Consider the following 16,838-nt stretch of genomic DNA (forward strand, 5'->3'; position numbering starts at 1 on the left):
CTTTGGCATTTCCAAGTCTAAAAGTTGGTATAAGACAGAAAATGTGGAAGAACATATGATTAGTCACAAATAAGTTTCCCCATCACCACCCCATTTCCCTCCTCTTCCAAACACTAGATAAAAATTACCTGGGCAGAAAGAGGAGGAGATTGTAGGGTAAAGGGAGAAACCAAGGGTTTAGACACTGGTGGGTTACCAAGGACCCTCTGATCCTGTGCCATGTCCCACATTGATAGTTGGGAAAGGTAGAGGGATTATAGAACTCTAACTGTATTGGAGACTTTTCTTCCCTCCACCCAAGGATGTTCCCAGGAACTTATATTTAACCTAAGAAAAGAGAGATCTCAAACTGATGAACATTAAGTTTCAATGACCCCCAACCTTCAGAGTTGAGGCTCTAAGTAGAAATTGACTTATTTCAAAATTTCTGGCACTCTTTAAATTATATTATTTACAGAGGTGTTCAATTAAGTCCAGCTTTTTCAATATTCGTTTTAGCCTCCAAAGATATCATCCTGAGGTATCATGTTGTACTTACAGGGCCCTAAGCAGCCACCTGGTTTGTCTCATGGTTTAAACAACTGATAACAGTTCCGTAACATTCTTCTTACTATTTCGGAATTCTGGCTATACTTTAGGGTATTTCTTTCCTTCGAGAGGACTTATCTATAAATGTAATGGTAAGAAGCATATTGGAGAATAACAGCTTCCTTACAAGAGACACTAATATGAAGCAGAGTGCATTTGAAAGTCAAATCTTTGGCACAGTAGGTAAAATTTCTCTAGATCCCAGGAGACCTCAGACACTCTCCAGTTATATTAACATTGCAGAAAATTTCCAGGGCCATGAATAGAGACATGGCTTATGGAAACTCTGAATGATATCTTTCATGCAGAATTTGAAAAATATCATTCAGAGTTTCCATAAGCCATCTCTCAATAGACAAAACTATTCTAGGGCAGATGACATCCCCAAACAAATACTTCCATGAATTTTACATTTTCAGAGCATTGCAGGTTTTAAGGATTAATGCTAAGGTTGGGTTTTAAATGGAAGTATCCCTGAGAGAGGTTGATACCTCATTCTTCTTTTTTTTTTTAATCTCAATCGTTCTAACTTTCTCTTTCAGGAGTATCTGATAACTGCTTTCACCTAGTTGTTGCATAAATGCATTTCTAGGCATATTGACATATTTTATGTCTGCCTTTCAATCATGCTTCACTTTTCCCGGTAAATCAGTTTCTAGAACATACTGAAGATGCTGTACAAATGCCTTGGTTTCTTTCTGCCAACTGAAACAGCTTGTTTGGGGCTCATTTTTCATTATGTTTTATAGCAGGGTGTAGTGCTCCAGGGAAAAAAAGATTTTTGTGTTTATCCCTCAGCTATTTTCTTTATCCTCCATTGGATTTCTCAGTTCAACATTCTTAATATTTTAATTTTTCTCTGACACATACACATATATATATACACACATATATATAGATATATACATATATGTGTGTGTGTGTGTGTGTATATTATCGGGCCTTATAGAATCTGCAATAACCTGCAATGAGGACCAATTTACAGCTTAGCTTATAGGTATTTTTTTCTAAAAGTCACCATTAGCGAGTAAAATTATTTCATCATTCAGGAAGAATTATTGATCTAAATATCCAGCTGCAGGGGAGAGGGAAATTCAAACAGGTGCTATCAGCTACCATTTCTCCACCCCATTAAAAGAATATATTCCAAAATTAAGAATATATTCCAAAATTAAGACTGGGCATGATGGCTCACTCCTGTAATCTCAACACTTTGGGAGGCCAAAGCAGAGGATGACTTGTGTCCAGGAGACCAGCCTGGGCAATATAATGAGACCTTGTCTTTACAAAAAAAATAAAAAATTATCCAGTCATGGTAGTGCATGCTTGAAGTCTCAGCTACTTGGGAGGCTGAGGCAGGAGGATCGCTTCAGCCCAGGAGGAGGTGGAGATTGCAGTGAGCTGTGATTGAGCCACTGCACTCCACAGTCCAGCCTGGGCAACAGAGTGGGACCCTATCAAAAAAAAAAAAAATATATATATATATACACACACACACACACACAAAAATAAATATATATATATATATATACACACACATATAAATATATATATAATATTATATTTGGACTTTCTCAAGATTTGAGACAGTTGTCAAACATAAAGCAGTGTGGGCTGGGCACGGTGGCTCACACTTGTAATCCCAGCACTTTGGGAGGCCAAGGCAGGCGAATCACTTGAGGTCAAAAATTCAAGACCAGCCTGGCCAACATGATGAAACCTGATCTTTACTAAAAATACAAAAAATCAGCCAGGTGTTGTAGTGCACGCCTGTAGTCCCAGTTACTTGGGAGGCTGAGGCAGAAGAACCGCTTGAACCTGGGAGGCAGAGGTTACAGTGAGCCGAGATTAAGCCACTGCACTCCAGCCTGGGCAACAGAGCGAGACTCCATCTCAAGGAAAGTAGTGTGTATTTCAGTTTTAATGTTTGAGACAGTATTTGGTTATGTATGGTCATGTTTTATATAAAGAACACTTTGTTTTCCTAGAGTCTAGAAGAGAGCTTGGAACATAATAGGTGTTCCATACATTTCCGCTAAATAAAATAACTTTTAAAAGCACACCATATTTTATTCTTGTTATCCGTCCATTTTAGGTTAAAGAATTTGACACCAATTTTACATATGTGCAACAGTCAGAATTCTACTTGGAGCCAAACATCAAGTACATATTTCAAGTGAGATGTCAAGAAACAGGCAAAAGGTACTGGCAGACTTGGAGTTCACCATTTTTTCATAAAACACCTGAAACAGGTGAGTGCACTTATATATTTTATTCTCTTGGACTTTTCTTTATGTATCTTTTCTGCTGAGCTCAGTGGCTCACACCTCTAATCCCAGCACTTCGAGAGGCCAAGGCAGGAAGATTGCTTGAGCCTAGGAGTTCGAAATGAGCCTGGGCAATGTAGTGAGACCCTAGTCTGTACAAAAAAAAAATTATTATTATTAGCCTGGGTGGTAGAATGCATTTGTAGTCCCAGCTACTTGGGAAGCTGAGGTGGTAGGATTGCCTGAGCCCAGGAGTTTGATGCTGCAGTGAGCTGTGATCATCCCACTGCTTTCTAGCCTGGAGGACAGACCAAGACTGTGTTTCCTAAAAAAGTTTAAAACAGCCAGGTGCAGGGGCTTATGTCTGTAATCCCAGCACTCTGGGAGGCCGACGTGGGTGGATTACCTTAGGTCAGGACTTCAAGACCTCCTTGGCCGACATGGGGCAACCCTGTCTCTACTTAAAATAAGAAAATTAGCTGGGCATGGTGGCGGGTGCCTGTAATTCCAGCAACTCGGAAAGCTGAAGCAGGAGAATCGCTTGAACCCGAGAAGTGGAGGTTGCAGTGAACTGAGATTGTACCACTGCACTCCAGCCTGGGCAAGAGAGCGAGACTTGGTCTCAATAATAATAATAATAATAATATAAATAAGTTTAAAACAAAAACAAAATAAACTACAAAATATTTTTTTCTCTTTAACTTCGACCAAAATTGACAAAACTATTCTAGGGCAGATGGTAACATTTAAATTGTTATTTTGATTTGATTTTCTTAAGGCTTACTGTAATTTGTATAATGGTTCTCAAACATTCCTGGGCATAAAAACCACCTGAGAGGCTGGGTGCAGTGGTTTACACCTGTAATCCCAGCACTTTGGGAGGCCAAGGCACAAAGATTGCTTGAGCCCAGGAGTTCAAAACCAGACTGGGCAAGATAGAGAGACCCCATCTGTACCAAAAATACAACTAAAATTACCCGGGCATGGTGGCCCACGCCCATAGTCCCAGCTACTTTGGGACTACAGGAAGAATTATTTATCTAAACAGGCTCTGATCATAGCTCACTGAAGCCTCTACCTCCTGGGCTCAAGCAATCCTCCTGCCTCAGCCTCCCAAGTGGCTGAGACTACAGATGCAGTCTACCATGCTAGCTGAGGCAGGAGGGTCACTTGAACCTGGGAGGTCAAGACTGCTGTGAGCCATGTTCACACCACTGAACTCCAATCTGGGTGACATCCTGGGCAATTGTGAGCCATACAATAAGCTAAGAACATGTATTGATAAATATAATCTGGGTGTGGTGGCTCATGCCTGTAATCCCAGCACTTTCAGAGGTGGAGGCAGTTGGATCACTTAAGCCCAGGACTTTGAGACCAGCCAGGCCAACATGGCAAAATCCCATCTCTACTGAAAATACAAAAATTAGCTGGGCATGGTGGTACATGTCTGTAATCCCAGCTATTCAGGAAGCTGAGGCAGGAGATAGAGGTTTCTGTGAGCCGAGATCACACCACTGCACTCCAGCCGGGCCAACAGAGTGAGACTCCATCTCAAAAAATATTATTCAGAACATATTCTCCTAAAAGAGACACCAAACAATCATACCAATAAATGTTATCTACTATATGCAAAGCAAAGCACTCTTAAACACAGAATTAATTCTCTTCTCATCAACAGGATTTAGCTGATTTATTATCTTCAGATATTTTCCTACTCCTAATATTATTAGCTTATATTCATTTACTGATGCCATTCAATAACATCTTAGCCAAATAGACTTCAGTTGAAGCGAATAATAAAATGAATCTATTGTAATTGTAGTAGTACTAATGGCCCCACTAACCTAAAGATGTCTCCCTACTGTAGGTACCTTATACACTAGATTCAACATTTTCTTTTCAGAAATGAAGGACTTTATTATAATCACAGCATTATTATAACATTCTGGAATTGTGTTATATGTTTTCAAGGCACTTTGATATACATTATAAATATTGATGGCTGCCAAATTAGTAGAGGGAGCAAAGAGCATGACTAGCTGCAAAGCTCTTCTGGTACCTCCTACTGCCCAAATCTTAGAAATACTTTGGCCAGGTGCAGTGTCTCATGCCTGTAATCCCAGCACATTGGGAAATGGAGGCAGGTGGATTGCTTGAGCCTAGGAGTTCAAACCCAGCCTGGGAAATATAGTGACACTCTGCTTCTATTTAAAAAAAATAAAAATAAACAGAAATTAAATTTAAAAATGTTAAAGAAACAATTTATTAGGAAATTCTTTTCTTTCTTTCCTCTTTCCTTCCTTCCTTCCTTCCTTTCTTCCTTCCTTCCCTTCTCCTTCCTTCCTTCCTTCGTTCCTTCCTTCTTTCTTTCATTTCTTCCTTTCCTTTCCTTTCCTTTCCTTTCCTTTCCTTTCCTTTCCTTTCCTTTCCTTTCCTTTCCTTTCTTTTTCTTTCTTTCCAGAGTCTTGCTCTTTTTCCTAGGCTGGAATGCAGCGGTGTGATCTCGCTCACTGCAACCTCTGCCTCCCTGGTTCAAGAGATTCTCATGCCTCAGCCTACCAAGTAGCGAGGATTACAGGCACGCACCACTATGCCTGGCTAATCTTACAGACGGGGTTTCACCATATTGGGCAGGCTGGTCTCGAACTCATGACCTCAGGTAATCCACCCATCTTGGCCTCCCAAAGTATTGGGATTACAGGGGTGAGCTGTGGCACCCAGCCAGGGAATTATTTTCAGTACTCAGTATCAGTTCTCTTTTTTAAAAGTTAGTTTTTAATTGAAGGTGTTCTGTCAAGTTGATACTGTTAACAATTCATAGGACTTTAGATGCCGTTTTATAATAGTCAGAATTTAGTTGATAAGCCAATTATTTTTTAATGAACTCTATAACTGCCTAGCAAGATTATGCAAATTGATAACTACCTACAAAGTACTACTGTATATAAGCTTGTTTGATTATGATGTCAACCACATTTGGTAGTGTAATTAGCGCTACTTTACAAAAGCAGAAACTGGGCATGACCTGCTAAATAGCACATTGCTAGTGGGTAATGACACCTAAACTATAACAAAAGTTTTCTTATTCAAAATATTGAACTGCCTGGCTAGCTCAGTTGGTAGATTATAAGGCTCTTAATCCCAGTGTCAAAAATACTGTGCATTTTCCCCACCATCCCTTAGCAATTTCATTCTTTAATTTCAGGGAAGCAGAGGAGCAGCTTACTTAAGTGTTCTAAGTATAGGACTACAAATATTCTTCTTTAAACATAGAAGTCTTGGCCGGGTGTGGTGGCTCATGCCTGTAATCCCAGCACTTTGAGAGGCCAAGGCGGGCGGATCACCTGAGGTCAGGAGTTTGAGACCGCCCTGGCCAACATGGCGAAACCCCATCTCTACTAAAAATACATAAATTAGCCAGGCATGGTGGCAGGTGCCTGTAATCCTAGCTACTTGGGAGGCTGAGGCAGGAGAATCTCTTGAACTCGAGAGGTGGAGGTTGCAGTGAGCCAAGATCGTGCCACTGCACTCCAGCCTGGGCGACAGAGAGAGACTCTGTCTCTAAATAAATAAATAAAAAACAAAGATAAAAGTCTTAAGCTTCAGGTAGAAGGGAATAGGAACACCCAGTTTAAATTTGAAGTCTGTTTCCTAAGGAGAAAAATCACTTAAGAGACAAAATTACCAATTAAAATTAAGTACCCCTGAAAACTTGGATTTATCAAAGTTTAACATGTTAGCTAAGAGAAATCATAGACTATTCTCTTGGTACAAATTCCTTTCTAAGACACGTTACATGAGAAACAGTAAAGGTATGTTAGGAAAAGTGCTCATATTAAATCTCTTTGGAAATGTACCTTTTTTTCTGTGTGTAAAAGCAATGTAAGTTTATTGTAGTGTGCAACCTAAAAATACCCACTATTTACATTTATTTAATTTAATACTAGTTTTTCCTATGCATTTTTTCAATGGGTGGGGCTATGGTGTATATGCTATTTTATATCCTGGTTTTCTTACTTAATCTACCCTGCTAAGTTTTTGAAAACTGATTTCATGGCTGCACAGCATTCCTGTTTATGTATGTACTATAATTTATTTAGGCATTTCCCTGCTTAAATAACATCTAGGTCATTTCCATTTTATCTATTATCAATAAACTTCTTTGCATAGCTTTGTATATAAGTGGTCTTTATTCCTTTAGTTCTAAAGAGGAATTATTGCATCAAGAGTTAGGCACATTTTAAGATGCTGATGTATGTTGTCAAACTGCTTTTTAGCGAATCTTTAATATTGATTGCTTTTTAAAAAGGGATCTCTGAAAAGACAGTCATTCACAAAATACTCATTTAGCCTCTACCATGTGCTAGGCATTTTTAGATCCTTGCAGAACCTCAGTGAGCAAAGGAAACAAAATTCCCTGTCTTGGAGAAGTTTCCTTCTGGAGAAGACACACAGTAAAAATCAAGCATAATAATTATATAAATTACATTGCATCATACATAAAGATATAAATGAAAGCAGTAAGAATCAGACTTCACAGCTGAAGAGTGAATTGCCTCACAATTGAAAAAATAAAATGATATCATTTCTGTAATTCGTTATTTAACCAACTTGTTTGATAATGAGGTTTTTTGGCCAGCCAGACTCTTCCAGTACTTAAAGGTTTATTTATGAAGAAACACAGCCCAGGCAATAATGCCTCTTCCAAGCAGGACTTTCCTGAGTTAGTCTCTAAAATTCTGACATGTGTATTACTGAATTGATTCATCTCAATACAATGTGTTTGCAAAATTCTGCCCAGCTAAGACCAGAGGACAAATCCTAAAGTGGGTATGGCTTGTCCTGCAGCCTCAGCATTCTTATTCTTTTGCATGGCTTTCCCTCTGAATAGTGCCTGGCTTGGCCATTAAAAACCTGGTCTCAGAAATGAACCAAACCAACTCACTTATAATCAAGTTTAATGACTTATTCTGTTTTTTTTTTGTTTGTTTTTTTTTTTTACTTAGAGTATTTGGACTTTAATAGGACAAACAAAGCCTTATGCTGAAAAAGAAAATCAATCCTCCAGAATACCCATTTATTCTATCTGGTATAATAGCAAGAGACCAATTAACAGACTGAATCCCAGGGTGACTTCAGGATAATAATTAAAAATAGCTAACATTTATTGGATGCTTTCTAGGTGTTGGGCATTTTGATAAGCATTTTACATATGAATTGTTCTTTCTTTATCACTGCAGCTCTATAAAAGGAGTATAATGATTATCCCAGTTGCACAAATGAAGACCATATGGCCCAAGCAGTTTTGCCAAACATTACAAGGCTGGTAAACGGTAGAGCCAGGGTCTAACTCAGGCTATGGGATTCCAGCACCCATGTTATTTATAGCTCTGCTAGTCTCCTTCCTAAGAGACCTAGTAGGGTCCTGCATCTGCCCGCCAAACAAAATCGTTCACTGCACATTAGCTAGTAATAAAACTATGCCAACAGAGCTTCATTTCTAATGCAGTGTTTGTTATGGAAATGCAAATGCATGAGAAAAGAACCAGAAGACGCTATTGACTACTGCTACTTTGGCATGAATACAAGATGTGGAAGCAGATTTGGGGTAGGTGATGAGAATGAAACCATAGTACTATAGGAGGTTTTGGATAGGATAGGTAAGAAAGGGGCAGTCTGAGATGAGGATAAACGATAGGTAAAAAAGGTGGTCTTAGCCAAGACAGGACCATCACGGGCAATTCATCATGTGCTTTACCAGCTAGTTATGGGCCGTCTAGAAAGCACTGTTTCTCATAGGAGGGTCTGTGGACAATCTACATTAAGAATGCTTAGGCACTTTTTTTTTGTTTTTGTTTTTTCTTGAGACAGTCTTGCTCTGTCACCCAGACTAGAGCGTAGTGCACCATCTCAGCTCACTGCAACCTCCGCCTCCTGGATTCAAGCAATTCTCCTGCCTCAGCATCTTGAGTAGCTGGCACTACAGACATGTGCCACCACACCTGGCTAATTTTTTTTTGTATTTTTAGTAGAGACAAGGTTTCGTCATGTTGGCCAGGCTGGTCTCGAACTCCTGACCTCAAATGATCCCCCTGCCTTGGTCTCCCAAAGTGCTGGGATTACAGGCATGAACCACTGTGCCTGGCCTGAATGCTTGGGCACTTCTTGAAGTACAGATTCTTGAGCCCTTTGCCAAGTGATACATCTGCAGTGACGTGTAAGAACCATTGCTGTAGAGGTCAGACACACTCTTTAAGAGGGAAGTGTCATAAAAGACAACATAGGGAATGGGCAGAAAATGTGGACAGAAAGGCAGTGTGGATATGATTGCCCAAGTCATCGAAATGGGAGAGTTCCCTGACCCCTGTCGCATATCATGTGGCTCATCTGTTTGGCCAAGGCACCTGCTCACGTCCCTTATGGGAGGGGGAGCACACAAACGGGCAGGTGTAGGAGCTGGGGCGAGCACCTTGGGGCTTCAGCCCCACAGTAGCATCTAGGGGTGGATGTCTGCGACTCCCAAAGCCCAAATGGAAATGTGTTACAGTGCACTATTTTAGCTTTGCTGTCCGTAGACAGCTTAACTGTTAACCAGCTCAGTGCCCTCTTGGTATCCAGGTCCTTGTCCAGTGTCCAGGAAGAATCGGGTCACACACCGATTTGAAGGATGAATGTGGGGGTTTTATTGAGTGGTGGAGGTGGCTCTCAGAGGGATGGATAGGGAACGGGAAGGGGGATAGAGTGGGAAGATGACCTTCCCCTGGAGTATGGCTGTCCAGTGGCTGATCTCCTCTCCGAATGTCCCCAACCGAACTTCTCTTGGCATTCAGATTCTCGTTTTCTTCTCTCCTTCTCTGCCGAGCCATTCTGTCATTCTTCTGCTCTTCTGTTTATCTCTCTGTCTGCTTCTGGAACCTGGGGTCTGGAGTTTATATGGTTACAGGATAGCGGGGCATAGTGGGCCAAAAGGCAACTTTTGGGCATGAAAACAAGAATGCCTGCTTCTATTTAGGGCTGTGGGTGTCCAGGCTTGAGGGTGGGACCTCTGCCAGGGAACCACCCTCATTTACTCAGTATTTTCCTGTTTCCTGTCTGTATCACCATAGCCTTAGTAGTAGTGGTTTGGGGGACAGAAAAGGGTGGGCATGTGAGAATCTTAGGCCATTATCTCTAGTACTATCTGGTCCCCTCTCTGTTTCCTGTTTCTCCTGAGTCACTGGCCACCCCAGTCCACCTGGGTGTTACAGGAACCCCGCAAAGCACAGGATACAGGACTGTTGTCGTAATTAACCATCACATCACACATGACCCTCTTCTGCCTAGAATGCACCCTGTCTCTGGATGTGAGGTTTCAGCTGAGATCATGAGAACCACTGAGAGCTGCTGAAGTTAGAGCTTCTGATCCACCAATCTTGATAGCCACTGTTATACTGCGGTTTTTCAGCATTGCAGAAAGAGCCCCAAAGGGGAAAAGACAATTTGTCAGTGTAGAAAACCAACACTGAAAATGTATAAGTCAGTCATCTACATTTGCTACTACTGACTTTAAAAAGGTGAAAAAACAATGGCTAGCCAGGTATCTTTTTCAATTCTGCATTGTAATATAGGTCCCTTTTTAACGAAGAAAAGATACAGGTTCTATAATCCCTTTAATAACAGGTTAGAGGCCTGAGGGAAGGGCAGTCACATTTCACGATGACTAATTAACTTGCTTGAATTGCTACTTGCCATAGAAAAGTTTCCCAGATAAATCATATTGCTCTTTTTTTTCTTTGACAGTTTTCCAGAGGAAGGCAAGTGTGAGCAAGATATTAAACATTTTGCTTTACTCTCACAAAACAGTATTAGTTGTTGCACTGCCAGTGGCTCCTTAAAGATGCTCATTAATTTTTCAGGTTTTTAAGTGGCTAAAAGGGAAAAAGCAAATATTATGTCAATGGAACTAAATATTGGTGCTATTAAATATAATGCAAATTAGATGATGCCACACAGAATGTATTTTTCAAACATTTTATTATTTGTAATTAGAGATTTGTGAATTGTCCACATAGAGATGGGTTCTGAACTTGTAGACTCTTTGTTACTAACCCATGTTAAACAGACACAGTGTTTCTTGAAATACTAATCACTTTACACTTTTCATTTGGATTTATTTAACCTTCTTCAGGTCCTGCCTCTAATAAACCACCTAGTTCCTGCAGAATAGGAAACAATTCAGAAGAGTTCTGTAATTTCCCTGAAGTTTGCAACCTATTAGTACAGAAAAAAGAACATTCCTTCCTTCCTTCCTTCCTTCCTTCCTTCCTTCCTTCCTTCCTTCCTTCCTTCCTTCCTTCCTTCCTTCCTTCCTTTTTAGACAGGATCTCTCTCTGTCACCCAGGCTGGAGTGCAGTGGTATGATCTCAGCTCACGAGATCTGGGCTCAAACAATCCTCTCACCTTGGCCTTTCAAGTAGCTGGAACTACAGGCATGCACCACCATGACCAGCTAATTATTTTTCTTTCTTTTTTTTTCCTTTTTCTTTGTAGAGACAGGGTTTCACCATGTTTGCCAAGTTGGTCTTGAACTCCTGGACTCGAGCAATCTGCCCACCTTGGCCTCCCAATGTGCTGGACTCACAGGCAGGAGCCACCATGCCTAGCCTATGATTATGCTTCTTCTTGAAGTCATCATCTTCTGTATTAGTTTCCTATTACTACTGTCACAAATCATCACAAACTTGATAGCTTAAAACAACACGAATTTATTATCTTATAGTTCTGGAGGTGAGAAATCTAAAATCACAATCACCGGACTGAAATCAGGGTGTCAATAGGGTTATGCTCCTTCTGGAGGCTGCAGGACAGAATCAGTTTCATTGCCTTTTCTAGATTCTAGAGGCTACCTACATTCCTCAGCTTATGGCTCCATCCTCCATTTTCAAAGCCAGAAGCATAGCATCTTCCAATCTCTTTCTCTGACTCTCACCCTTCTCCCTTCTGCTTATAAGAACTCTTGTGATTTTACTGGATCAACCCATATCATCTAGGATAGCCACTCCCTCTCAATTCCCTTTTACCTTATAAGGTAACTGACTAGAAAGAACAAACTCAATTTCTCCTGCTGTACAGTACTTTTACAACACAGGTCACTTCTGTGACCTCTGGTTACCAACATGTGTGTGGGGATTTCTCCCCCTCAGCAACAAATTCTCTAGCAGATTCTTTGAGCGACATCAGCTGGGTGTCCTCTAAGTTAATTCACTCTGGCACTACCTGCCTAGACATAGTGTCAGATCCTACAACTCCCACCTCAGATGCCAGTCTCAAGTAATAGGTGGTTACCTATACTTCCATCTGATTGGCTATAGGGTTTGTTTGTTAGGGTTTGTTTCCATGACCTTTTTTTCTGATTTGATCAGTTTGCTAGGATGTCCCACAGAACTTGGGAAAACACTTATAATTACTGGTTTATGATAAACAGCATTACAAAGGATACAATCGAACAGCCAGATGGAAGAGATGCAGAGGGCAAGGCATGTGGGGAGGGGTATGGAGCTTCCATAGGCTTTCCAGGTGCATCACCTGCCAGGAACCTCCAGGTGTTCAGCTCTCCTGAAGCTCCTAGAACTTAAGCCTTTGGGTTTTTCTGGAGGCTTCATTACATAAGCATGATTGATTAAACCACTGGCCATTGGTGATCAACTTAACCTTCAGCCCCTCTCCCCTCTTGGAGGTTGGGGATGGGTTGAAAAACCCCAACCTTCTAATCATGCCTTGATCTTTCCTCTGAATAGCCCCCATCCTGAAGCTACATAGGGGCTGCCAGCCACTAATCAACTCATTAGCATACAAAATAACAGTTATCACTTTGGGCATTCTGAGGATTTTAGAACTTGTATGCCAGAAAAGCAGGATGAAGACAAAGTATGTACTTCATAATATTATAGTAACCTATTCACAGATTCCAGGGATTAGGTCACGGACATCTTTATGACGCCATCATTTGTCCTGCTACATTTCCCTACCTCCCCAACCACTACCACCAATTGCAGTTTTTACTAGTCAGGGTGCTTAGGTGTAAGCAAAAGAAATCAAGCCTGGTTATCTTAAGCAGAAAGAGAATGATTAGAAAGGTAGCTGAAAATCTGTAGAAAGCCTGGCAGAATTGGCATGAGCAGGATCCAAGTGAGAGCAGGAGCCAGAACCACAGCCAAAATCACAGCCTAGGAAAAGTCTGGCGAGGACCCTGCAGCTGACACTGATCACTGCCACTGCCTGCCCTGGTGCCACTGTCACTGTATCCTGGATACAGCTATGGTGCCCACATTGGATTCTAAGTGGTTTCCTGAAGCCCTGTGTCACCCCGTCCACATTCACAGCCTGGGTGTTAGGGGAGGGGCATCTGGTTGGCGAGGTTTAGGCCATTTGCTTGTAGCCCTACTGCCTCTCGGCTTTTTTAGGATGCCCACAAAGAAGTATATCCTAGTGCTGGGCAAATAAAACATGGCAAATGTCCACTAGACTATTCAGATTGGAGCATGCTATGCCTGGAGAGCAAGGGTGTACTTCTGAGGAATCTGTTGACCACTGTGTAGACTTGGAAGCTGTCCATTGTTTCATATAGAGTTTTGCTACACTTTGACATCAGACCTTCTCTGTATGGTCCTTGTCATTTAGAAAAAAATTTCCTGGGTGGCTACTGCTTTTTGCCTTTTCCTCCTCTTTTTCTTTCTTTTTAACAATGTAACTGCCATATGTAGATTTCTTACCTTCTCGCTACATACCAAGCACCTACAGCCTAGGAATATAGGAAGGAAGATAAACCCTTGAATATGTCTATGTGTACCCTGCTACCCTTATATACACCGCTGACGCTGTAATCCACTAAATGATTCATTGCTTGACTTGTTTTTCAAGGTGTGGTAATGAAATTGTTCTGACACATCGTTTTCCCTGCCCTGGGCTTCTGGTGCCTATTTGATATGTTGGCATTAGTTTTGCCTTGCTAATTGACATACTCAACTCTTTACCCGTGGCCCGATAATGTTGAATTCTGACCACAGAGCTAAACTGGCCTGGCTTGGAGAAATGGCATTTAAATGCTGTGAAACAGCTGAATTATTAAAAGGAGATTCGAAAGAGAGAAACCAAAAGAAGGTATTTGTGTTTTGAGAAAAATAGGAGGGAGGGTGGGGTGAATCTTCAATGATTTAAAAAAAAAAATCCTTTGTCTCCTTTAATATGACTCCTCTTTCTTGAGTATCTAGAACCTCCTGAAAGGTCCAGAAAAGTTCATGTGTCTGCTCTAATCAAAGCCTTTATGATGCAGGTCTTGGTTAGTGTGGTTTCAACATCAAGATTGGCACGCGCAAAAGTAAATCAAGAAACCTCAGAGATGTCTACACCCTTTGGCTCAGTAATTCCTCTTGTAGAGATCTGGCCTTAAGAAACAATCTGTGGAAAGGAAATTTATGTACAATGATATACATCCAAAACCTAATTATAATAGTAAGAATTTGGAACCAGTCTAAAAGTTCAACAATAACAATAATTAATGCCGATTAAGGTTTTATTTGTGTAAAACATGGTACTAAGTGCTTGATATGAACTGTCTCATCAAAACTCATGACCTCACTGCTTTTATCTAATTTTACAAATGAAGAAACTGAGTCACTGAGAGGTTAAACAACTTGCCCAGGGCCGTGGAACTCCATCTGGTAGGGCCGGGACTTGGACTGAGTTTTGTTTGAGTGTGCAGTTGGTGTTTGAAACCACTGAGCTATACAGTTTCTCTGTAGGGGTATGATTGAATAAATACAGTAAAACATGATGAAATATTAACTAGCCATAGCATCATAGCATGATGTTTTGAACAATTTTTAATACAATGAGGAAATTTTTATTAAATAATATTGAATAAGGCCGGGTGTGGTGGCTTATGCCTGTAATTCTAGCACTTTGGGAGGCTGAGGCAGGCAGATCACCTGAGGTCAGGAGTTTCAGACCAGCCTAGCCAACATGGCAAGACCTCATCTCTACTAAATGTACAAAAATTAGCTGGGCATGGTAGCGTGCACCTGTAATTCCAGCTACTCAGGAGGCTGAGCCTGGAGGATAGCTTGAGCCCAGGGGATAGAGGTTACAGTGAGCTAAGACCACACCACTGTACTCTAGCCTGGGTGATGGTGTGAGACTCTGTCTCAAAAAAAAAAAAAAATTGAATACAAAAGGCAAGACAAAACATTTACTAAAGAGTATGATCTCCACTAGGCTACCGATATACACAAAAGACTGTTAACATATTTTTTTAAAATAATAGTTTCTAGTTGGCAAACAAACATAAAATTGTGTTATCTTCTCCATACCCTTCTATACTTTTCAAGCATCCTGTAATTAGCATGTATTACTTATGTAATAAAGGAAAGTAGTCGGTTTTAAGAAGAAAATAACTCTACGCTAGAAGATTTAAAGCATCAGTGCTAAATGGGTTAGCACAGTAGGGCTTGTGGGGTTGACAGCCTCACAAGGCCGGGCAGCCCCAACACACCATGGCGAGCCCTCAGTGGAGCAATGCTAAGTCTCATCCTGGGAGAGGCTGTTTGCAGGGCTGACTCTGCTGCCCACCCTGAGCCATCCTGCTGTGGAAGTGAGTTATTAATTTAATGAGATCGGCACAGACTACATGTCAGAACTGGATGGGAATTTCCACTCTTCACTCTCTACCTATGTAACTCTGAGCAAGTTATTTATCCATTCTACTCTTTTGTTTCCTTATCCGTGTGATGAGGACAATAATATTGTCTGTGTGATTGGGTTGTTGTGAGTATTAAATGAGAGAAAACATTTAGCATGTTACCTGTGATATAATTAATACTCTTTAAACGGTCACTTTAAAAGGATGACAAAACACACTTTGCCCCATGGTCAATGATATGGTTTGGCTGTGTCTCCACCCAAATCTCATCTTGAATTGTAGCTCCCATAATCCCCGTGAGTTGTGGGAGGTAATTGAATCGTGGGGGCAGTTACACTCATGTTGTTCTTGTGATAGTAAGTTCTCATGAGATACGATGGTTTTATAAGGGGCTTTTCCCCCTTTGCTCCACACTTCTCTGGCCTGTCGTCATATAAGACATGCCTGTTTCTCCAATCGCCATGATTATAAGTTTCCTGAGGCCTCCCCAGACATGTGGAACTGCGAATCAATTAAACCTCTTTTCTTTATAAATTTCCCAGTTTTGGCCAGGTGTGGTGCCTCACGCCTGTAATCCCAGCACTTTGGGAGGCTGAAGCAGGTGGATCACCTGAGGTCAGGAGTCCGAGACCAGCCTGACCAATATGGTGAAATCCTGTCTCTACTAAAAACACCAAAAAAATAGCCAGGTGTGGTGGCATGCGCCTGTAATCCCAGCTGCTTAGTAGGCTGAGACAGGAGAATTGCTAGAACCCAGGAGGCAGAAGTTACAGTGAGCCAAGATCATGCCACTGCACTCCAGCATGGGCAACAGAGGGAGGTTCTGTCTAAAAAAAAAAATCCAGTTTTGATTATGTCTTCATAGCAGTTATGAAAACAGACTAGTATGGTTGATGTAGAAAGAAGAGCTGAGGTGATGATTTGGCATCATCCTTAAGATACAGATAGAATACATTATTACTAAAACCAGGTCCCTCTGAGTGGATTTGATTAAACTAGCCTGGTGTTTTGGTAGGCCAAAAAATATAGTTGTAATGCTTTAAATTTTGTCCAATAATAAGAAACCATATTTCTTGTTTGCAATCACTCTAAATTCCCACGGGCACATTGTCTTCTTGTAAGACTAAAGTTTGATGCCAGTGTGTATAAGTTTTATAAAAAATTCTTCCCAAATTAAAGATAATTTGGATTTTTTTATTATATTCAAGTATGTCCTGTGAGATTAATAGGCATAAGTTAATATTCTGTTGCAAGGACGGAACTGTCTCATTATGGATGTAACACTATAAACACCAAATACAATAAGA

The 16,838-nt window shown here is 40.9% G+C and overlaps 1 protein-coding gene across 1 annotated transcript in view; it reads left to right on the top strand.

Moving 5' to 3' along the window:
• The window catches only part of IL23R (interleukin 23 receptor), an 86,406-nt gene that overhangs the window by 45,425 nt on the left and 24,143 nt on the right, over nt 1–16,838 (top strand). Inside the window, exon 7 of the mRNA XM_050763863.1 lies at nt 2,684–2,840. Coding sequence (XP_050619820.1) covers nt 2,684–2,840 — 157 coding nt within the window. The remainder of the gene's footprint in view (nt 1–2,683; nt 2,841–16,838) is intronic.

Source organism: Macaca thibetana, chromosome 1 (assembly GCF_024542745.1).
Source record: "Macaca thibetana thibetana isolate TM-01 chromosome 1, ASM2454274v1, whole genome shotgun sequence".
In the NCBI taxonomy this organism is placed as follows: domain Eukaryota; kingdom Metazoa; phylum Chordata; class Mammalia; order Primates; family Cercopithecidae; genus Macaca; species Macaca thibetana.